This window comes from Cetorhinus maximus, chromosome 23, assembly GCF_964194155.1.
Source record: "Cetorhinus maximus chromosome 23, sCetMax3.hap1.1, whole genome shotgun sequence".
NCBI lineage: Eukaryota > Metazoa > Chordata > Chondrichthyes > Lamniformes > Cetorhinidae > Cetorhinus > Cetorhinus maximus.
The window spans coordinates 17,244,832-17,268,459 of record NC_135901.1 but is presented as its reverse complement, the minus strand read 5'-3'; the positions used below and the strand labels follow the sequence as shown (position 1 = coordinate 17,268,459).

At 45.4% G+C, this 23,628-nt stretch overlaps 2 protein-coding genes and 1 gene segment (V, D, J or C); 2 read left to right on the top strand and 1 right to left on the bottom strand.

The window, feature by feature from the left end:
* Window positions 1-23,628, bottom strand: part of LOC144696999 (uncharacterized) — a 608,705-nt gene that overhangs the window by 88,814 nt on the left and 496,263 nt on the right. The window lies entirely within an intron of this gene.
* The window catches only part of LOC144697096 (uncharacterized), a 470,203-nt gene that overhangs the window by 246,801 nt on the left and 199,774 nt on the right, over window positions 1-23,628 (top strand). The window lies entirely within an intron of this gene.
* LOC144697054 (Ig heavy chain C region-like) lies at window positions 8,139-22,814 on the top strand. The segment is given in 4 exon segments: window positions 8,139-8,229; window positions 19,871-20,699; window positions 21,319-21,630; window positions 22,346-22,814. Coding segments are annotated over 3 exon segments (903 nt in total).

Here is a 23,628-nt window from a genome sequence, read left to right as displayed (position 1 = left end):
CATTTCGAGTCCTCATGACCCTTCAACAGAACTAAGTAAAAATAGGAAAGGGGTGAAATATAAGCTGGTTTAAGCGGGGGGTGGGGGGGGCTGTTGGGACAAGAAGCTAGTAATAGGTGGAGATAACCAAAAGATGTCACAGACAAAAGAACAAAGAGGTGTTGAAGGTGGTGATATTATCTAAAGGAATTTGCTAATTAAGAGTAGACAGCAGGAGAAACAACATCCACCTGGTCCACCGATGTCCTTTAGGGAAGGAAACCTGCCACCCTTACCCAGTCTGGCCTACATTTTTCTATGTTCATTCATGAGAATGGGGGCCGCGCTGGCTAAGCCAGCATTTATTGCCCATCCCTAATTGCCCCCTTGAGAACAGCGTGGCTTGTTAGGCTAGGTTTTTACGACAATGGTTTCATGGTCATCATTAGATTTTTCAAAAAGCTAAAAGCTACTGCGGATGCTGGAAATCCAAAACAAAACAAAAACAGAATTACCTGGAAAAACTCAGCAAGTCTGGCAGCATCGGCGGAGAAGAAATCAGAAACGTTGACTGATTTCTTCTCCGCTGATGCTGCCAGACTTGCTGAGTTTTTCCAGGTAATTCTGTTTTTGTTTTGTATTAGATTTTTCAATTAAAATTTCACCATCTGCCGTGGTGGGATTCAAACCCAGACCCCCAGCGATTTACTAGCTCAGTGAGAATACCAGCACATCACCACCTCCCATACATATAACTCCAGACCCACAACTTTGTGGAGCCCCATTCTCCAGTTACCTGTGACAGGACTGCAGAGGTAAATCCGATCTGGTTTGAATTGGGAACTTCCAGACTGTGTGATATAAATATTGGTGTTGACTGGTGCAGTATTAATTGAAACAGGGTACTTTGAAACATAAAGAGAGACAGTGTTTGGTCTAACACAAAAATAGATGGAGTCCAATTTAAAAAGACAAAGAGGGGATCCAGTGCAGCATTAATTGAGACAATGTCTGCTTCATAGAATGTGTCCATCAAGATTTCACATCCATCTGCTGGCCAAACTTTGCAATTGCAGCTAGTGTGAAAATGTCGCTGTCAGGTTAGGTCTTTGACATTATTGTATCAAGAATCCACTTCCCCAGGTGTCACACCACATCGCCTTCTGTGGGAGGTGGTGTCAAAATTTAACAAAATTCAACTAATTGCAGGTGGTCGTGGCTGATTAGCGCACGTTAAAGTCAGCACCAGAGTAAAGCGGCCCAATTCCTGGTGATGTAACTTTGTTCATCTTGATCAAAGGGAGGGATGTTGACCAGGGCACTGTACAGAGACCATGGGAGCATTAATATCCAGCTCAACAAACATAGTGTTGGGAAGAGTTTATTGGTTCATGATACCACCTGAAAGACAGTTAGGGTCATTTTATTCAATAGTTAAGGGCTATGGAGCCTCCCGGGAAGCCAAGGTGCGATCTTAAGTTGAAGCACAAGATGTCATCTTGGTCTGTGTGTGTGTGTGTGTGAAGGAGATTGGGAGGGAGAGAAAGAGAGGGAGAAGCAAATCACATTGTTTGCAACTGAATTTCATGAAGATCCTGGACAACTTTCCATCTATGAAAGGTCACAGACACACAATGGAAACAAACCCATTTCCGACGTGCTGATTGCTAAGGAGACCAATTGTTGTGAGGCAGGTTCTGCCACAAGTGCTGCACATGAAGCTAGAAAATGTCATTGTGGCTTCTTTTTTTTCCCGGTGTTAGCCTGGATTACCAAGCCACTGTAGCCACTGGTCAACGTGGTGGTTCACGCCAAACCACAGGAGGTGTCGCCATTTTCCTCAGTCGTCAGTTAGGTACACTCAGTTGTGATAATCAATAGTTAGGGCCTTCACTTCAAGTATCCTTGAAGCGGAGCTTTGGGCGTCCCAATGGTTGTCTGCCTCCGGCTACCTCACCATACAGAAAGTCCTTGTTTATGTGACCATCTTCCATCCTGTGAACGTTCCCAAGACACAAAAACCGCTTCTGTTTGATAAGTTCTGCAGTTTTGGGAGCTCTGCCTTTGACAGTACCACTGCATTCGTGACTTTATCCTGCCAGTACATACCCAAAATGCGCAGCAGGCAGTGAACATGGAAATTGTGGAGCTTCATTTCTTGATAACTGTAATTCTTCCATGTTTCACAGCCATAGAGAAAGGTGCTGAGAACGCAGGCCTTATAAACCATCAGCTTGGTCCTAAGGGCCAGTTTGATGTTATTCCAGGGGCGTTTCATGAGTCAGCCAAAGGTGGCAGCTGCTTTCCCCATACGGGTATCAAGTTCTGCAGCAAGGAACAGGCTGCCTGTCACCTTGGAACCCAGGGAGCGGAATTTACTTCTATCGGTTTGTTATTTAGTGTGATCAATGACGGAAATGCAACACCTTATCCCATGACCACGGTTTTCTCCGTGCTTATAGTCAGGGAGAACAAGTTACAGGCATGGGAGAGACAGTCCATCAGTCTTTGTGGATGAATTTCCGTTTTGATGACAGAGTTATCAGCGTGGAGCAATTCTCTGATCAAGATTCAATGTGTTTATATCTTCGCTTTCAGTCTTATAGATTGTGGAGCTTGTGGTTTGATCGAGTGTAAGTCGACTCCTTCCATATTTACAGGGAAGACAAAGATCAGCAGCATGGAGAAGGTGCCCAACAGAGTGGGGATTGGACACAAGTCTGTTTCACTCCATTCTTCACTCCGAATGTGTCGGAAGTGGAATCATCAATCTGTACAGTGCAGTGCATGTTGTCATGGAAGGAGTGAATGAGACTGAGGCGCTTTGGTGAACAGCCAATTTTCCCAAAAATCTTCAAGAGTGGTGCTCTGCTGACGGTGTCCAGCGTGTGGAGCAAATCATGTCCAGAGTATAGCTTCCGATAAAAACATCACATTGTGCTTCAGCCTGCAACCAGATGAAGTCTTTAAAGCATGACCCAAGCAAAGGCCTTCCCCGTAACTCCATGAGTGAGATATCCTTGTAGTTGTTGTAGTCTCACCTGTCGGCTTTGTTTTCAGATAGTGTGTGATTTTTGCATCATTCACATCCTGTGGAATGGATCTTATCTTTCAGCAGAGAAGAAGAAGGTCGTAAAGGCTGAGAAAGATAAATAATTATCAACACCAATTATTATCAACTCACGAAGGTAAATAATTATCTTCAAGAATTATCATCAATTCACAAAGATAAATAAGTATATTCACCAATTGGCATCAATTCACAAAGATAAATAATGATATTCACCAACTATCATCAATTCACAAAGTTAAATAATTATATTCACCAATTACCATCAATTCACAAGACAAATAATTATAATCAGCAATTATCATTCATTCACAAAGATTAAGAATTGCATGAGCCAAGCATTTTCATCATTTTCTTCCAGACAAAGTGTAATTGCAATTCATTTATTATCATTAACATTGATTGAGATCACATTGACCATTCTGTCAGCAAGGAATCACATCTGTCCCAGAATTCAGTGGCAAATGGAATTAATTCAGACCGAGGATAATGAGCAGCTACCCAGCAGCCTCCGCGCTTTATTGACAAGTAATCACTCATCATCACACAGAAACTCCTGATATATAACTGGAGTGCGTGAGGATTTGTAAAGTGATGGTATAAATAAAACTACCCGGACCTGACTGTAAATTAATGCGGCTCTCCAGTGAGTAATGTCTGTTACCTTCGCTAATTTGGGTGAGGATATGTTGAATGCTTTGTTTTACATGAAAGGACCACATGTTCCAAATATTACAATCCTCCATCCTAAACCAAATTATGTACCCGCTTTCTGTCTGAAAGATGATGATTCCCCATCAGCAGGGAAGAATCATCAGTACCGCAGGGACATCTCCAGCCTTCTCTTGGTGACGTTCAGCTCGATACCCTGGGGATGGAATACATCCAGAAAATCTGGAGGGACTGAAGGTATTGGACTGACACAAATGAAATACTGGACCTGCTTCAAGGTTTGAAATAGTCAAGCACCAAGAAGAGAAGGTAAAACAGCATCATCCAGACGCGCCTATCGATACATCGATCAGTTCATTCACTGATCCCTTCATCAAAATGTTCAGGCATCCAACTATCATTCATTCCTGCATCACTGCAGCCATCCCTCCATTCTTTGGCAGACGGTGGTGTTGTATTAATGCCACTGGACAAGTAATCCAGAGACCCAAGCTATTCTCCTGGGAACACGAATTCAAATCCCGCCATGGCAGCTGGTGGAATTTAAATTCAACAATAAACCTGGGATTGAAAACTGGTCTCAGTGAAGGGAACCATGAAGCTATCATCGACTATGGAAAAAACTAACCTGGTTCACTAATGTCCTTTAGGAAAGGAAATCTGCCACTGGACCTAGTCTGGCCTACATGTGACTCCAGATCCACAGCAATAAGGTGGACTCTAACTGCCCTCTGAAATGGCCCAGCAAGGCACTCAGTTCAAAGGCAATTAGGGAGAAGCAACAAATGATGGCCTTGCCAGTGACTCCCCCATCCCGTGAAAGAGTAAGGGGGCAAAAAAATCACACAGATTTATATGTTTGACTGGAACAAAATGTACCCTCTCTCTGAGTCATCTCTGATAATCTGCCGGTAATTATTTCCATCCATCCATCACAATATTATGATGTGTTGGAGAGATCCTCCAATGAGCTATTGATGCTAACAGGGTGTCAGAGAAGCTGGATAACTTTGCTTTCCTGAAAGCTGGGCACAGTCCACATAAGTTCACAATTTAAAAAATAAAGCTGACTCCAGTGTTGTTGCTGGGTAGATTTGTTATAAATAGGCCTTGTTGACAATGTTAAGGGTTTGAAGTTGGCTTGCAGCCAAGCGGTCAGTACTGAGGAAACAGATCTTTCATTTACTGCACAAACCCGCAGATGCTTCCTGTAAACAACATTGGACATTCGAGCGTCCCTGACTGCAGCCGGCTGGCTTGCTGCCAAATACTGTGTGGGGCAGATTAGCCTGGATATGAATGAAGAAAATGGGATTTAGCCATTCAAACAATAAATGTTTCTGTCGCACACGAAAGGCACATTTTAAATGGCATTTCATCTAAGGAAACATTTTAATGAATGCCGTGTTCGCTGAGGCTAAACACGATCAGGAAATTGGCCGTATACTATTTAATTTATATTATTTCTAAGTAAAGGATATTAAAGCCGGTTTATTAAGAACTTCATGGAGTGCGAGAGAGCGACGTTGATGGTCCCAATCCCCCAGTCTAATGAGTTGAGTAGAATGGCAAAAGAAAATAAAATAAATTAAATTAAAAGAAAATTATAGAATTGTCTTGAACCCGCAGGAATTCCTCGAATATTTTCCGAGTTGTGCACCTCATTTAATCTGAGGGATCGCTTATACCCGTTTAGCACCGTGTACTGTACAGTTTAATGTGTGCTGATTTCGATTATTTAATAGTCCCTCTCATAGCTGCCAATAAATGGAGAAATGACCAGTTCATGACCCGCTTCAGTGGAAGATAAAACATTTATTCTCTGTGATATTGTGCAATATGCCGCAAAGCCCTGATATCCTGTGTTCCCAATACCAGTGAATGGTAGACAGCCGGTGGCCATTAAAATTAGCTGCAGTGATTTGGATGCTGAAGAATAACTGTGCTGATCTCCGTGCCCGGTCTGATTCATTAACTTCTCTTGTCAAAAGTCGATGTAAATTTTACGTTTCTGTGTAAAATTACTGTTTAATTATCAGGCAGACGGGCTTCTTTAGCCTCTAATTTTCACAGGGCTGTCTTCGGGTCAGGGGCAGATCGAGAAATGCAATGAGAGACATTGTATAATGTGAGAAGATTTTTCTTATCTCCGGACCCAAATTGTACAGCGATAGCCACCCACACTGTAAATAGAATCATTTTGTTCATCCCCCGCATTTAGTTACATAAATCAATAATAATTCCTATGACTGATGACACTTTATTGTGGCAATGAGATAGAGACCCGGAGTTGCTGCAAAACAGACTGACAGTCCCTTTATTCCCTGATAATATAATTTATTTTTTTTGGTTCAACGCCTTGTGAAGTGGTGTAGAAATAACTGGGCTTAATTTTCAATGGAATTGTATTTTTATTAACAGATGCTCAACTGTAATTTCACCATTAGAACCACTGGAGACTTTACAATGAATCCATTCAGCCCAAATATCCCGATACAGATAAAATGTCCACTTTTAACAATAACCTATTGTAAATATCTGAGTCCATTCTGTTGGGGATGTGGAAGGTGGGGCGTGGATCCAGTCGCCGCCTCCACCAGGAAATCAACAGGCGGTGCCTGGAAACCCGCCCCCTTCTGCCGGGTATTTAAATGCCGCTCACTGGGGCCGGAATCCAACCGTCCGGGAGCTGGTTTGTTCACTGAGTTCTGGACAGAACCATTTTCCCCAAATGACCAGAAGGATGAGGTCGGCGATTTCTCTCAGTTTGTTGCTGACTTTCTTATGCCGTGAGTAGTTTTTATTGTCCAAGTCTCTCACTGTTTCTGTTTCAGTGTTAGTCTCTCTGGAATGTTACAGAGTCAGGAATCATTTCACCAGGATTAATCCTCGAGGTTTTTGATATATTTTTTACAGGTGTCCAGTCGGATGTTGTGTTGACTCAGCCAGAGGCAGAGAACGGGCGTCCCGGAGGCTCCCTGACACTGACCTGTAAAACCAGCGGGTTCAGTCTTGGCAGCTACGGCATGGGCTGGATCCGACAGGTTCCCGGACAGGGGCTGGAGTGGCTGGTTAGCTACTATAGTTCATCGTACGAATACTACGCCCCAGGAATTAAGAATCGATTTACTGCGTCCAAAGACACTTCAAGGAACATCTTCTCCTTGGACATGACGAGCCTGAAGACTGAAGACACCGCCATCTATTACTGTGCAAAAGACCACAGCGAGAAGAACCAGGGCTGGACCCGAACAAGAACAGATCGAGAGAAACTCAACAACTTCCATCATAACCTGACGGTCAGTACTTGTTTTAAATGTAACATTAACTGTAATGATCAGGACTAGGCAACAAGCAGCTCCTGACATAAGTAGCACAGCAAACAGTAAAACTAGCAAACCAAACCAGTCGATGTAATGAACTGAGCTTTTGGCTGTGTTGATATTTAATGGTAACAGTTTCCGCAATTACAGACCTGGATATAATGTTCATTTTAATATATCTGATACTTGGGGGAGGTCTCTTTTCGTTCAATTTTGTAAACTGCTGCATGAATTCTACTTCTAGATCAGAATTAAACGGCTATTGATGTGGATATTGAGAGGCAGCACTGAACAGAGAGTGGGTGCAGTTTTTGTGCGGGTGTTTTTCACTGTGATACTACAGCAGTGGGTCACAGTGCTGTGCACAGCGACATCCTCATACAAAAACCTCAGAGAAGGAGTTTGTTCAAATTGGTGATCACTAACACAGCAGGAACATCAAAGAAAATCATATTTAAATAAAATAAGGTGTAGAGGTAATATTGGCTTGTGAAAACATATAGCAGTCTTCCGCTTTGTGAGTGTTTTCGGAAACGCTAAATCTGCAAAGAGGTTTTGAAAGAATTCCAATCACATTGATAAGTATAATGACGAGTATAAGCTGAAATATCTCGCTGATTCACTCTTAGGCGAGTCGGGATCAGGTTTTTGAGAGCGCAGTGAAATTAAATCTCTGTATTTTACAGTGAACAGTCTGCCGCAGTATTTGACATGGTGTGTCTCACTGTGATATACTGGATGACACAGCAGTTACTGTCAATACAAAAACACCTCAGCACTAATTGAGTCTTCCTGGGTCAGTGTTCGCTTTTACAATCCTGCTATATTTACAGTGAAGTATTATTTATGTCCAGAACTGCCCAAAAAACATGGTTTAAGATGGAAAAGCTGTGATAATTATGCATTCATCAGTTGGTGATTTCAATAACATGTTAATGTGTTACTTTGTGAATTATTAAACATGAGGATCATTGATGAATACCTAAAGATATCTACAAACGCAAATATAATTTCGTGAAGATTCACTGTGACCTTGCTTTGCCTCTGACTTATGAATATTTAAAGTAATGTTAGATTCTGTCTTTTTCGTGCAGGGCAAGTTATTGTATGGCACAGCCCAGGGAATGTAACACTGTGATTATTTCGACGACTGGGGACAAGGGACCATGGTGACGGTGACTGCAGGTAAGAACCACACGTTTATTTATTGATTGTATTACTTGAGTCTATGCTTTATATTTTTGTCTATTTTAATAATTCATTCGTTCACTGAAACGTGGGTTTGGTGGATTCTGTATGCAGATTTGTTTTACAATGTTTCATGTGATTCTGCTTAAATTGAATTATATAATTCCGCTGTGTCTTGACAAAAAGTGCTGCTGAGGGATTCGGTCCCTGGTTGTTGTGATTTGGTGTTTATCTTCTGAGGATAATGTGTGGCCGGGCGACATGAAATATCTAACGTTTGTTAAAACAGTTTGACGTTTCTGCAATGTTTAATCTCGGTGACATCTAACGCCTGCGGGTTTTACCATCTGTTGCACAAGGGTTTAAATAGGTTTGAAATCAAACCCAAAATGAACAAAATATGCTTAAGTTTCAATATTAATTTATTGAACATGTTCCGCCTACTCACAATGCTGTTGACATTATTCCATATTTCTGTTTAGTTTAATTATTCATTTATTTAGTGACGAGCGTGTTGCCTGGATCCGATATTGAGATTTTCTTGCAATGTTACATTGGATTCTGTTGGAAGTGTTTGTAGAATTGAGCTGCTTCTCCATGAAACGGGTTTCAGCCCCTCAGTGATGTGATTTGGTGTTTTTCTCCCGAGCATATTGTGTGTCTGGATGGCTTTGAATAAGTAAAATTTGTGAAACGGTTTGGCGGTTCTGCATTGTTTCTGCATTGTTTAAACTCGGTGATATTGAGCGGTTGCACGTTTTGTGATTGAACAGTCTACGCGTTTGTATCTGCTTGAAACACGATTCCATGCAGAAAACAGACAGGTTTCAGAAATGGGAAAAAAAGCGTTTAAAGATGTGTTAGAACATTTTGTCTTTATTTTAAGTGATAATTGCAGATTAAACTAAACCATGGATTATGACGCTCATTCAGAACATAATTCGTTACTGCAATCAGAAACTATATAATTAACAAGTTTTCAAGTTGTAGAGTAAAAGTAATACAATTCAAACAATTATAATGTGGTAATATTTCTCCATATTGGCTGAACAGCTTTCATATTAACCTAATTGATCATTAATCGCCTTTCATAATTTTGTTGTGCACTGCGCACAATTAACATATCGGGAAAGTTTTTAGGCTGGAAACATTTTGTGATTATGCATGAAAAAATTTCAATAAGAATATATTGATTCTACAGATTTGGTCAATTTCACGAGGGATTTTGAATTATTTTTTATATCCCTGATAACGTTTGCATTGACTTAAAGAGGAGTTTGACATTTCAGTTTGGCAATATGTCTATCTGGTTATTACATTTTTTCTGTGCAGCCGTAACCATATTATTCCTTCAATGTTATTGGGATTTGGAGAGCGAGATAATTGTCACTAATCTAATCTTAAACAGTTTTCTGGGGGGTGGGGGGGGGGTGGAAATCGCTGGTAGTAAATGAATTGTTCTTACATATTTTTTGAACTGTAGGAAGGTGCAGACTGCATATGAAGAGAGATTGACAAGTAAAAGCTTGAAATTAGAACAGATTAATTTAATTGCAAACATTAATGTTAGTTTTGAATTTAATAACAACATCCTGTCTACCATAACTGTGCTGTACACAGGATAGGATTATAGGAGAAGAACAGATTATATCTGAGATTCATGCTTAATTCTTATTAAATATTAAATTGAGCAACAAAATCTCGTTTCAATTTGCTGATTATATTTCAGTGGCGCAGATGGTCTGAATGAATTGTTCTCATCAAGTTTTATATTGATCAATTTGGATCTTCTTTCAATGAACAATATATGTGACAATTAAAGAATAGGGATTGTTATCTAGGAAGCAATTTTATTGATAATAAGTAACTGCCAGAAACATTTTTTTACATATAGTTTGGAGTTTAGACAAGCTTCCTTTAGCAAACAGATGATGTTACAGCTCATAGACACTTAATGCGACGTGACCCCGGCCAGATTTCAAAGTATTTCAAATATTCTACTGATAAATTCGCCCTGTGAATTACTCGATGAGAATAGATGGAATTTATGATTTCTCAATGCGTTCACAAACACACATAGCTTACAATATTGTTGATTAAAACAGAGCAGAAGTAAAAGCAAAATAGTAAATCGTGCTTAGATTTAAGTAAAATTGATGCACTTGCCTGAATGTTGCCATCTAGCAATTTGAAGTTTATTGTTTAACATTGCTTCAGTATCACGTTGATTTAAATAAACCCCAGTTATTTCACAAAGTCCCAAGGAGAAACAAGTTTTCAATTTTTGAAAACCATTTTTAATATTATAGAGTAGAAATCAGCTGACAAGAAAATGAATTGACAATAACAAGATAATTAGCTTACAATATAATATTAGTGATAATTAATTCAACATAAATCTGCTCCAACAATTAAGTAGTATACTGTCATTATAGTGAATGCAAAATCTCAGTGGAGAGAATTTTTAATTCATTTTAATCAAAATGAATTTAGAAAAGAATACTTTTCTTACTTAGCTGTGCTCAGCTCGATAAGGTGTTTCGCCTCGATGTTTTTATTGATTCTATTCATACCTAAATCAAATCAAATCAGCGGGTAATCGGTTTTCAATGTGAATGTTTCCTGATTTGTTTAATTCTTACCCTGTCATTGAGTCTCTCAAATTATCCTGAATCTGTAATTTTTGCTGTGCTCATTTTCAGGGTAACTTAAATCCTATATTATTTGGAGATTTGAGACAGATCAGGGAGAATTAGATGGACTTAAAAGGGAATTTTGAAATGAAAATCAGATTAATTTCAAAGAAGTTATAGAATAATTGTAGTAAATTGACCGTTGATCAATTGGAATCAAGCAGCTTGAATGAAATGGACAGATTGAACAGATCTATCTGCTGGGAACTCGATTGTTGCATCATTTGTGTCTGTTCTGTTTCTGTGCGCGTGGTCACTGTGCTGGGACCAGGAATCTTTCTGACTGGTTGTAAACCTTCTGGTTCACTCTCCTGGATTTCAAGAAGTGCAATTTGATTTATTTCTTCAAAAAACTTGTATTTGTGAGAAATGTGAAAGTTTGACTTTTTGACCAGGCGCCTCAGAAATGAGATACCCAACCCATTGTGACAGTCAGAAAGGACAATTCAGAAACGACAGACAGACTGTCGAAGGAGATTTGGTCGATTTTAAACCAGTGATGTATGTATCTTGGGAATGTTCGGTTAGGCAATGCAGAGAGAGTTTTATCCTATTTTAATTCGTGCTGTAGCAGTCCTTGACCTATTTAGTTGGACAGTGTGGAGTAAGAAATTAGCCTGTATCTTATTTTTAATCCTGTCATAGGATGTTGGGGTCGCTGGCAAGGCCAGCATTCGTTGTCCATCCCTAATTATCCCTTGAAGTGTTGAAATGCCGCCTCCTTGAATAGCTGCAGGTACACTCACAGTGCTGTTAGGAAAGGAGCTCCAGGATTTTGAGGTATTCACAGTGAAGGCACAGCGATATCATTCCAAGTCAGGATGGTGGGTGCCTTGGAGGGGAGCGTACAGGTGGCGGTGTTCCCTAGCACCTGCTGCCCTTGTCCTTCTAGTTAGAAGTTGCGGGTTTTGAAGGTGCTGCTGAAGGAGCCTTAGCGAGTTGCTGCAGTGCATCCTGTATATGGTACACACTGCAGTCACTGTGCGTCTGTGGGGGAGGGTGTGAATGTTTCAGGTAGTGGATGGGGTACCAATTCTGTGGGCTGCTTTGTCCCGGATAGTATCGAGTTTCTTGGGGTTTTTTCAAGTTTCACTCATTGAGGTAAGTGAAATCTATTCAGTCCCAGCCCTAACTTGTGCCTTGTATATGGTGAGTTGTCTTTGGGCAATAGGAGTTGAATTACTCGCCAGAGAATTCCCAGCCTCTGACCGCCTCTTGCAGCCACAGCATTTATATCAAAACCGGATTGAACTCTCTACTGGGCATATTTGATTGGACAATGTAGAGAGAGTTTTATTTTATATCAAACCGGTGCTGTACCTGACCCGGAGTGTTTGAAAGTTCAGTGGAGAGTTGGCTTTCTGTTGAATCCCACCCTTGCAGCTGATGACAGGAGTGTACTGGAGGAGGAGTGGGGGCTTTAATCCATAACTTAACTTGTCCTGCTCCTTACCAGAGAGTCTTCTCCCCGCAGAGGTCAAACAAACTGAATCAGCATCGAACTAACTGGCTGTGAGTTCTCGAGCCAGATCTGTGAAAATAAGTTGTTCCATTGCTCGGGTGAAATGACGCACGTTAACTGTTTCTAACAATATTTTTGGAGAGAACATGTATAAATTTTAATGAATTAATTATGTTTCAGCATTTTGAGTATCAGAAAATCATTGAATGTGAGTGACCTGAACTTGAGCACAATTTCAGAACAAACAGAATCAGGGAGTGACAGTGAGGCTCCAGAGAGCAGCGCCTGTTCTGATCTGATCAGAGGCTGCGAGTTTTTTAAATGATTGAAATGGACAATGACCAGGCTCCCGCTCCCAACAACCAGCCGCGGGGGATTTGGGGAAAAGGAGCCGCCATCAAAAACTGAGTCATTGGATTGCCGCCTGCTGGGGGAGGAATGAATTACAGAAATGAGACCATGAGGACGACATTCGGCCCTTCGATCCTGCCCTCCATTCAGTAAGATCATGGCTGATCTACCTCGACACACTCAGTCTCTTAACCACACACCCTCACTCGCTCACTCTCTCTGTCACGCATGCTCTCTTTGTCACACACACGCACACTCACATTCTCCCTCTCACACTCAAATTCTCTTTAACATGCACACACTCTGTCTCTCACACATTGCCTCTCTCTTTCACACACACTCTCACACAGACACTCACATTCTCTCATACACATACTCTCTCAACTATATACACTCTCACACACGTGCACACTATCTCTCTCACACACACATGCACTCTTTCTTTCTCACACATGCACTCTCTCTCTCACACACACACACACGCACACTCTTTTATGCACAACCACTCTCTCTCTCTCACATACATGCACCCTCTCTCCCACACACATACACACTCTCACACATGCACACACTCTCCATTCTCTCTGTCACACACACAGAAACACAAACACATTCCCTCTCACACACACACTTGTTCTCTCACACATGCACTCTCTCTTATTCTCTCTCTCTCTGACAAAAACACTGGCTCTGTCTTTCACACACTCTTTCTCTCCCACACACACACACGTTCGCTCTCTCACACACTTTCTCTCACACATTTATACTACCAATCACTCACACCCCTACACACTCTCTTTCTTTCTCTCTCTCTCTAACTCTCACACGCACACAGTCGCTCTCTCACACACACACACACAGCAGCTCTCTCTCACACACACATACTCTCTCTCTCACACACATTTCTCTATCTCAGACACTCTCACACTTATACTCCCTATGACACGCACAGAAAAACACACTGTCCCCCTCTCTCACACACTCTCTCTTTCTCTCTCTCTCTCTCCCACACTCACAAGCACACGCAGTCTTTCTCTCCCACACACACATTCTCCATTTCACACACACTCACAATTAAACTCCCTATCTCACACACACACACACACTCCGTCTCTCTCTGTCTCTGTCTCTCTCTCTCTCAAAAACACACATACACTTGCATGCACTCTCTCTCTCTCTTTCTCTCACACACACACACACACACATTACCACACACAGAAGTGGGCTGAAAATACTAATTGCAGAATGAAAATCCGTTAAGCTGCATGCATGTTCATTGCTCCATTTCTGAGGACCTGTTGTGTAAAATGAAATTACACAGGTGATATCACTGTATATGTGGAGAATTTCCTAGTGTTGAACCAAACATATAGAAACAAAAAAAAGGGAGAGATGTGGCGGACCACAGCCGCCTGGATCCCCAATACTGGTGCACACATGGTGCAAGAAGCCTGCACGGCCCATCCTGGTTTTGCTGTAACCGTCTCCTCCAGCCCCCTCAGTCTGCCTATTCTCGCACTGACACGGGTTTCTCAAAGAAAGGCATGGGTGTTAAAGCAGCTGGCCAGCGATCTACACTGCTGCCTGACTTTACACAGCCGGTGTTACTGAAAGCTGATCAATATGGAGAATCGGGACAAGATCGATTGAGAGGAAGAGGAGGAGGTGGACGTGGTGGAGCCGAATGGAGGAGCCCCCAGCTCGGCTGTGGACAACAGGCAACGGAAAGCTGAGCCGGAGCGGAAAAACATCCGGAGAAACATCGCCTTGATGAGCCTCCTGCACCTGGGTCCCCTCACTACCCACAATCACTCACCCTCACTCACTCACTCATCACTCACTCACCCTCACTCCCTCAGACTGACTCACTCACCCTCACTCACCATCGCTCACTCACTCACACTCGCTCACACTCACTCACTCAACCTCACTCACTCACTCACCCTCACTCACACACCCTCGCTCCCTCACCATCATTTCTTCACCCTCACTCACTGGCCCTCACTCACTGGCCCTCACTCACTGACCCTCGCTCACCCACAGTCACTCACTCACCCTCACTCCCTCACCCTCACTCCCTCACCCTTACTCACTCGCACTCCTCACTCACCCACCCTCACACATCCTCATTCATCCACCCTCACCCACCTTCACACACCCTCATTGACTCACCATCAATTACTCACTCACCCACCATCACTCACCCTCACTGACCCTTATCCACTCAGCTTCATTCACACTCATCCACCCCCCTCACATACCCACTCACCGTCACTCACACACCCACCCTCACACACCCACCAACCCTCACTCACCCGCTCATCTACCCTCATTCAAACACCCACCCTCATTCACTTATCCATCCTCACTCACCCACCTTCAGACACCCACCCTCGCTCACTCACCACCCACCCTCACTCACTCCTTCACTCACCCACGCACCCTCACGCAATCAGCCACCCACCCTCACTCTGTCACTCAGCCACTCTCACTGTCAATCATGCACATGCTCACTTACTAGATCACTTATCCTAAATCGGTGTGTGGGAGGGCGGGACCTGCAGGGAAGAGAGACCTGGAAGCGAGGCCTGAATCCTCACAGTGTCAGAAAGTGGAGCATGGCCGAATGGAGTGATGAGCGTCGGTGGAAAGGTCAGAGAGCCTGGCGAAAGCGCAGAGACCCGTGGAGTAAGTGCAGAGAGCTGGGGGGAAAGGGCAGAGAGGCGGGAGGGGGAAAGGGCAGAGGGGCGGGAGGGGGAAAGGGCAGAGAGGCGGGAGGGGGAAAGGGCAGAGAGGCGGGAGGGGGAAAGGGCAAAGATGCGGGAGGGTGAAGGGAAGGGAGGTAGAAGGGAGAAGGGAAAGGAGGTAGAAGGGAGAAGGGCAGAGAGGCGGGAGGGAGGAGGGCAGAGAGGCGGGAGGGAGGAGGGCAGAGGGGGAAAGGTTAGAGAGGCGGGAGGGGGAAAGGGCAGAGAGGCGGGAGGGGGAAAGGGCAGAGAGGCGGGAGGGGGAAAGGGCAGAGAGGCGGGAGGGGGAAAGGGCAGAGAGGCGGGAGGGGGAAAGGGCAGAGAGGCGGGAGGGGGAAAGGGCAGAGAGGGTGGAGGGGGAAAGGGCAGAGAGGCGGGAGGGGGAAAGGGCAGAGAGGCGTGAGGGGGAAAGGGCAGAGAGGCGGGAGGGGGAAAGGGCAGAGAGGCGGGAGGGGGAAAGGACAGAGAGGCGGGAGGGGGAAAGGGCAGAGAGGCGGGAGGGAGAAAGGGCAGAGAGGCGGGAGGGAGAAAGGGCAGAGAGGCGGGAGGGGGAAAGGGCAGAGAGGCGGGAGGGGGAAAGGGCAGAGAGGCGGGAGGGGGAAGGGAAGGGAGGTAGAAGGGAGAAGGGAAAGGAGGTAGAAGGGAGAAGGGCAGAGAGGCGGGAGGGAGGAGGGCAGAGAGGCGGGAGGGAGGAGGGCAGAGGGGGAAAGGGCAGAGAGGCGGGAGGGGGAAAGGGCAGAGAGGCGGGAGGGGGAAAGGGCAGAGAGGCGGGAGGGGGAAAGGGCAGAGAGGCGGGAGGGGGAAAGGGCAGAGAGGCGGGAGGGGGAAAGGGCAGAGAGGCGGGAGGGGGAAAGGGCAGAGAGGCGGGAGGGGGAAAGGGCAGAGAGGCGGGAGGGGGAAAGGGCAGAGAGGCGGGAGGGGGAAAGGGCAGAGATGCGGGAGGGGGAAAGGGCAGAGAGGCGGGAGGGGGAAAGGGCAGAGAGGGTGGAGGGGGAAAGGGCAGAGAGGGGTGAGGGGGAAAGGGCAGAGAGGCGTGAGGGGGAAAGGGCAGAGAGGCGTGAGGGGGAAAGGGCAGAGAGGCGTGAGGGGGAAAGGGCAGAGAGGCGTGAGGGGGAAAGGGCAGAGAGGCGTGAGGGGGAAAGGGCAGAGAGGCGGGAGGGGGAAAGGGCAGAGAGGCGGGAGGGGGAAAGGGCAGAGAGGCGGGAGGGGGAAAGGGCAGAGAGGCGGGAGGGGGAAAGGGCAGAGAGGCGGGAGGGAGAAAGGGCAGAGAGGCGGGAGGGGGAAAGGGCAGAGAGGCGGGAGGGAGAAGCGGAGAGGGGGAAAGGGCAGAGAGGCGGGAGGGGGAAAGGGCAGAGAGGCAGGGGGGGGAAAGGGCAGAGAGGCGGGGGGGGAAAGGGCAGAGAGGCGGGGGGGGGAAAGGGCAGAGAGGCGGGAGGGGTAAAGGGCAGAGAGGCGGGAGGGGTAAAGGGCAGAGAGGCGGGAGGGGGAAAGGGCAGAGAGGCGGGAGGGGGAAAGGGCAGAGAGGCGTGAGGGGGAAAGGGCAGAGAGGCGGGAGGGGGAAAGGGCAGAGAGGCGGGAGGGGGAAAGGGCAGAGAGGCGGGAGGGAGAAAGGGAAGAGAGGCGGGAGGGGGAAAGAGCAGAGAGGCGGGTGGGGGAAAGAGCAGAGAGGCGGGAGGGGGAAAGGGCAGAGAGGCGGGAGGGGGGACAGCAGAAGGGGAAAGGGCGAGGGGCAGAAGGGGAAAGGGCGAGGGGCAGAGGGGGAAAGGGCGGGGGGGGGAAGGACAGAGAGGCGGGAGGTGGAAAGGGAAGAGAGGCTGAGGGGGGAAAGGCAGAGAGCCGTGGAATAAGTGCGGAGAGCTGGGGGAGAAATGGCAGAGAGGCGAGGGGGAAAGGGCAAAGTTGCGGGGGGGGGGGGAAAGTGCAGAGATGCCGGGGCGGAAAGGGCAGAGAGACCCGAGGGGAAAGGGCAGAGAGCCAGGTGTTTAAGGGTGCAGAGAGGCGGAGGGTGGGCGGAGGGTGGGGGAAGGGCTGAGAGCCGGGCTATAGCGGGGAGATCCGGGCGATAGCAGTTGCGAGCCGAGGCCCCAGGCGCCCTGGGCCCCACTCTCTCTTTCTCTCCCTCTCTCTCTCTCTCTCATTGTCTCTCCTCCTCCTGAAATCCTTTCCATTCCCGGGGAAAGGCACTCAGTACCTGGCATAAAAGGGAGACAATGTCTCTGTGCGCTTCCCCCTGGCTCCCTGCGCCTTTCTCCAGAGGGTGGTCGCTGCCCCTCCAAACACAACTTGTTTGTCTCCCACTTTTACTGCTGATAGGCTGACTAGCGGGCCTATCAGCAGCTAACGGGATAGAAGGCTCGCCTGTGATTGGAGGAGCAGCTCCTTCCAGAAATCTTGAACTCCACTTACCCGCCTTACCAGCATTTTGAACAACGGCTCCAGGATCCATATAGAGGGGCTTCGGGGGCCACAATCCAGCCGCGGGACACGGATTGGACAATAAAGGAAAATAAGGAAATGGGCAGAGAAGTTGGCCAAATATCTTGGCCTGAACGAGGTGGTTGTTTAAATAGCAGAGGCATTGGTTTTAATTTTCCAAACTCCCCTAGATTGTGGAAAGGTCTCATCAGATTGGAAAATAGTGAATGAGGCTTTTATATCAAATAAAGGAGGTAAAGGGAAAGCAAGAATCGACAGGCCAGTTAGTTTAACATCTGTCCGAGCGAAAATGCTGGAATTTATTATTAAGGATCCTATCACGGGTCACTAAGAAAATCCAAATGCAATTATGTAGATCCATCATGGTTTTGTGACAAGTGCAGTGCCACAGGGATCAATGCTGCGGCCTCAACTATTTACAATTTATATCAATGACTTGAATGAAAGGACTGAATGAATTTGCGAAATTTGCTGATGACACAAAGATAGAGAGGAAAGTAAGTGGTGAAGAGGGGATAAAGGTCAGCAAAGGGATATAAATAGATTATAGGAGTTGGCAAAAAATGACAGATGCCGTATAATGTGGGAAAATATAAACTTGTCCAGTTTGGCAAGAAGAATACAAAAGCAGCATATTATTGAAAAGGAGAGATATTGCAGAACCCTGAGGTACAGAAAGATATGGATCCCTTGGTGCATGAATCACAAAATGTTACAATGCAGGAACAACAAGTGATGAGGAAGGCAAAGGGAGTGTTGTCATTTATTACAAGGGGAATAGAATATAAAAGTAAAGATGTTTTGCTATAGTTTAACAGGGCGTCGATGAGACCTCGTCTGAATTACTGTGTCCAGATTTAGTCTCCTTTAAGAAAGGATATAAAAGCATTAGAAGCTGTTCAGAGAATATTCATTCAAATGATACTGGGAGGTGTTGTCGGTTAACTTATGAGGAAAGTTTGGGTAGGCTGGGCCTGTATCTATTGGAGTTTAGAAGAATGAGAGCTGATTTTATTGAAACATATAAAATCCTGGGGAAAATTGACAGGGTGGATGCTGAAAGGATGTTTCCACTTGTGGGAGAGACTAACGATAGGGAACACAGTTGAAAAATAAGAGGTCTCCCATTCTGGCAGAAATGAGGAGATTTTATTTTTCTCTCAAAGGGTAGTGAAAGTTTGGAACTCTCTTCACCAGAGTGCGACGGAGGAGAAGTCATTAATATTTCAAGGCAGAGGTAGAGAGATTCTTCATTGACAAGGGAGTTAAAGGTTAGCGGAGAATAGGCGGGAATATGGAGTTAACGCCACAATCAATCAGCTATGATCGGAGTGAATGGTGGAGGAGGCTCGAGAGGCAGAATGGCCTACTCCTGCTACTGATCCGCATGTTCATATGTATATACGATTGGAAAATGTCGTACTTACTGTAACTGGTATTCAGTTTAGAGTTCTATGGTCATTATATAGGTACCATTACAAAGGTACTTTCGAAGGATCTTTGCTATTCTTTGTTTTGGGGGGACGTGGAGAAGGGAGGGGGCATCAGCCAATTTGAGCAGAGCCAATTTCCAAACTGCAATGATATGAATGACAAGACAATTTCTCTATCACCAAGTGCTGTTGATTGAGAAATAAATGGTGGCGAAATAATGGGGGAAATCCTCTGCTCTTCCATCTTAATCCACTGAAGGGTACGTCATTCAGATGACATCAAAATGTTCTATTTTAGTCATGGGATAGGGGCGGAAAAAGAGGTGTGGGTTTCTAAAGAGGTTCCGACAGATGAGGATCACCAAATGATGGAAATAATAAATGATCAAATGTGGATGTGGGTTTTAGTTGGAATATATTAGGATATGTTTATAGTTATAGTCAAATTTTGAGTTGTTTGGTGACTTAATGATCACAAATCACAGAGTCTAACTTGCTCAATCGGCCATTCTTTCCCAGCGACACCGTCTTCGCCCACTCTCTACAGCCTGGTCTCCTCCTGTCAGCAACACAACACCGACGGCTCCGTCACCTACGGCTGTTTGGCGATGGACTACTCCCCAGAAATCACTAGCCTGACCTGGAAGAAAGATGGGCAGCCGATCACCACTGGATTTAAGACTTACCCGTCAGTGAGAAACCAGAAGGGAACCTTCACCCTGAGCAGCCAGTTAATCATCACCGAGTCAGAGGGGGAATGCAGCAAAATCAAGTGTGAGGTTCAATACAGCGGCTCAGCCAAGAGCATTGGAATGCAATGTAAGTGTTGGGGAACCTGTGAGAAACAGAAAGGCTGTAATTGACCTGTATGGGACCTTGGTTATAATACATTTATAGTACTCTGCACCGTTTTGATCCCTGGAAATTCCAGGTTAGTGTCCATTGACCGCAAAGAGCCTGTTAAAATATAAGAACTCATTGTATCTGTTATCAATTTCTTCTGCAAGAAATGGCTAACCTGTGTTTTTTGAAGGCCCTTCTTCTGGCTTACTTCCAACTGTTCTCCTCACCGTGAGTTCCCGGGAAGAAATCACAACCAACAAATTTGCCACCGCCGTCTGCTCAATCGTCGATTTCCGTCCAAAGTCAATGACCGTGAAGTGGCTGAAGAATGGACAACCCATGGATTCAGGAATTGTCACCTCTCCCGCCTTTGAAGTGAAGGGGACCTTCTCGGCGACCAGTCGGCTGAATGTCTCCGCTGGGGAATGGTTCACCGACGCGGTCTATACCTGTCAGGTCACTCATCAAGGGGTCACCCAAAGTCGAAACGCCACCAAGTGTGAGGGTAAGAAATACAAACCGAGGAAGCAATAGATCATTCTGCTCTCCGATGTTAATCAGATCAGGAATTTATTGGAGTTAGTAGACGGAACAACTTCTAATTTACTATCATGTAGTTATTGTTTAATTCCGATGTAAGGGCTGCATTCGGATTGTTCACCATTCAGGATTTTATCACGTCACGTCTCTGCATTGACGTCATAGAGTGAGTGAGGTGGACTTGACATTAGCTTTACCCTGAGTCAGCTGATCATATTTGGAGAGGCAGAAGGTGTCTGGAACCCTTCACTGGTAACAGCTTCGGGTTAGAGTGTTGGAAAGTGCATCCACCGTATTTATAAAACGGCTTTCAGTACTGCATTCCAGGGCCCAGGAATGGTACATTTGTAATGGGACTGGGGCAACATAGATTCATGAGAATGTTACCGGGGCTGAAGGACTTAAATTATGAGAACGATTTACACAGACCAAGCTGGTTTTCCATTGTGTAAAGAAGATTAAAGACGATAGTTAGAGGTTGATATGTCCAAGGTGATTTATTCTCCTTCAGGGAGTGAAGGCTGAATACTGCTGTCCTGCTTCTGAAGGTGAAACTTTGGTTGATTTTCATTTCTGTCTCACAGGTGATCACGACTGCCGCAATGATCCCACAATTACTCTACTGCCACCGCCAATAGAACAGGTCTTACTGGAGGCGACCGTGACATTAACCTGCATCGTTTCTAATGCTCCTTATGGAGTCCTCGTGTCCTGGACACAAGAGAAGAAGCCTTTGAAATCAGAGATCGCCGTCCAACCGGGAGCGGATCCTGACAGCGTGGTCAGCAACGTAAACATCTCGACACAAGCCTGGCTGAGTGGGGCTGAGTTCTACTGCAAGGTGAGCCATCAGGATCTGCCGACTCCTTTAAGAAATTCCATCCACAAGGAACAAGGTGAGTGGTGAAATTGAAGCAATAAGTTGTTCAATGTGTCTATTTCCAGTGTCAGTGTAAGGATCAATATTTACTATTCAGTGTATTCATGGTCTACACTGATTAGCAATTTCGCCAACTAAACGCTCTGGGTCTGTGGAATTTCAGGGGGAAATTGATAAGTAGATGAATGAACAATGAATTGAAGGCTGTGCCATTGGGTTTAGATGAAGCAAGATGGGAGGAGCCTGGTGCGAAGCTGAAACACCAACATAGACCAGTTGGGCAGAATGGCCTGTTTATGTGCTGTAACCTTTGAGAAACTTTCTCGTCCAACCCCATAAGTTCTCAGGGAAAAGGATTGTGTCCACCTCTGCTCCGAGCTGGAAAACCGGACAGATCCCAAAGTATTTTATTTATTAATTAATGGGATGTGTGCGTCGCTGGCTGGGCCAGAGTTTATTGCCAATCTCTAATTGCCCTTGACAAGGTGGTGGTGAGCTGCCTTCTTGAACCGCTGCAGCCCATGTGGTGTAGATACACCCACAGTGCTGTTAGGGAGGGAGTTCCAGGATTTTGATTCAGCTATAGTGAAGGATCGGTGATATATTTCCAAGAAGTGGATAATCAAACCCTTAATATTCATCACAAAACACGTTTCTCTCACATCTAACCAGCGGTTTCATTGTCTACGAAAGTATCCAGTTTATTGACATTTATTGTACATTTTCTGCAGATAAAGACCTGCGGGAACCGTCCGTGTCTGTCCTCCTGCCCTCGGCAGAAGATGTCTCTGCTCAGAGATTCGTCTCCCTCAGCTGCTTAGTGAGAGGTTTCTCACCCCGAGAGATCTTCGTCAAGTGGACCGTCAATGACAAGCCGGTGAATCCCGGGAACTACAAGAACACCGAGGTGGCGGCGGAGAAGGACAATCGCTCCTTCTTCATGTACAGCCTGTTATCCATTGCAGCGGAGGAGTGGGCCAGCGGCGCTTCTTACTCCTGTGTGGTGGGACATGAAGCGATTCCCTTGAAGATCATCAACAGAACGGTTGATAAATCCAGCGGTAAACCGAGTTTTGTGAACATTTCCCTTGCACTGATGGACACCGTTAATTCATGTCAATGAGAATCTCTCGGTTACATTTCAAACTTCAATAAAAAAATAATAAAGTCCTTTTCTCCAATCATGATTTAAATACACAATTGTTTAATCAATGTTGTTTTCCACTTTTGCTAATGTTAGACCTGTTTAGTTAAAATCGGATATTTACAGGGCTCACACCCAAGTCTTGTACACCCAGTGCTCGCAGCTCAGATACACCCTGGGTTAGAGACAGAGTAAAGCTCATTCATTACGGGATTCTGCAAAATAACATCACCAGCTCTCCTCCCGCTAAGGAGAAATCTGACAATTCCCATTTCCGACAAACAAACACAGTGCATTTAGATCTTGGTGTTCCTGCTTCTCTTGTTGCCCATCCCTTTAAAATGGATGTCAGCTTTAAGCTGCTGCACCACACCCACTGGGAACTGAAGTGGAGTCACACAGAAACATGTCCCAACAATCCCCCATCAGGGAGAGGGGGGAGGGAAATTGTTAACCCACTGTACCCCCTCTTCCCCAACAGAGAGAGGGGGAAGGGAAATTGTTAACCCACTGTACCCCCACTTCCCCAACAGAGGGAGGGGAAGGGAAATTGTTAACCCACTTTACCCCCACTTACCCAACAGAGAGAGGGGAAAGGGACATTGTTAACCCACTGCACCCCCACTTCCACAACAGCGGGTGGGGGGGAATTGTTTAGCCACTGTACCCCATTTTCTCAACAGAGAGTGGGGAAGGGAAATTGTTAACCCGCTGTACCTCCACTTCCCCAACAGAGAAAACTGAAAAGAAAATTTTAAGCCAATTTTACCTCCACTTGCTAAACAAAAAAGACGAGGAAGGACATTGGTTAACCCGGTGTGTCTCCACCTTCTCAGCAGAGAGAACCGAAAGGGAAATTGCCTAGACAAC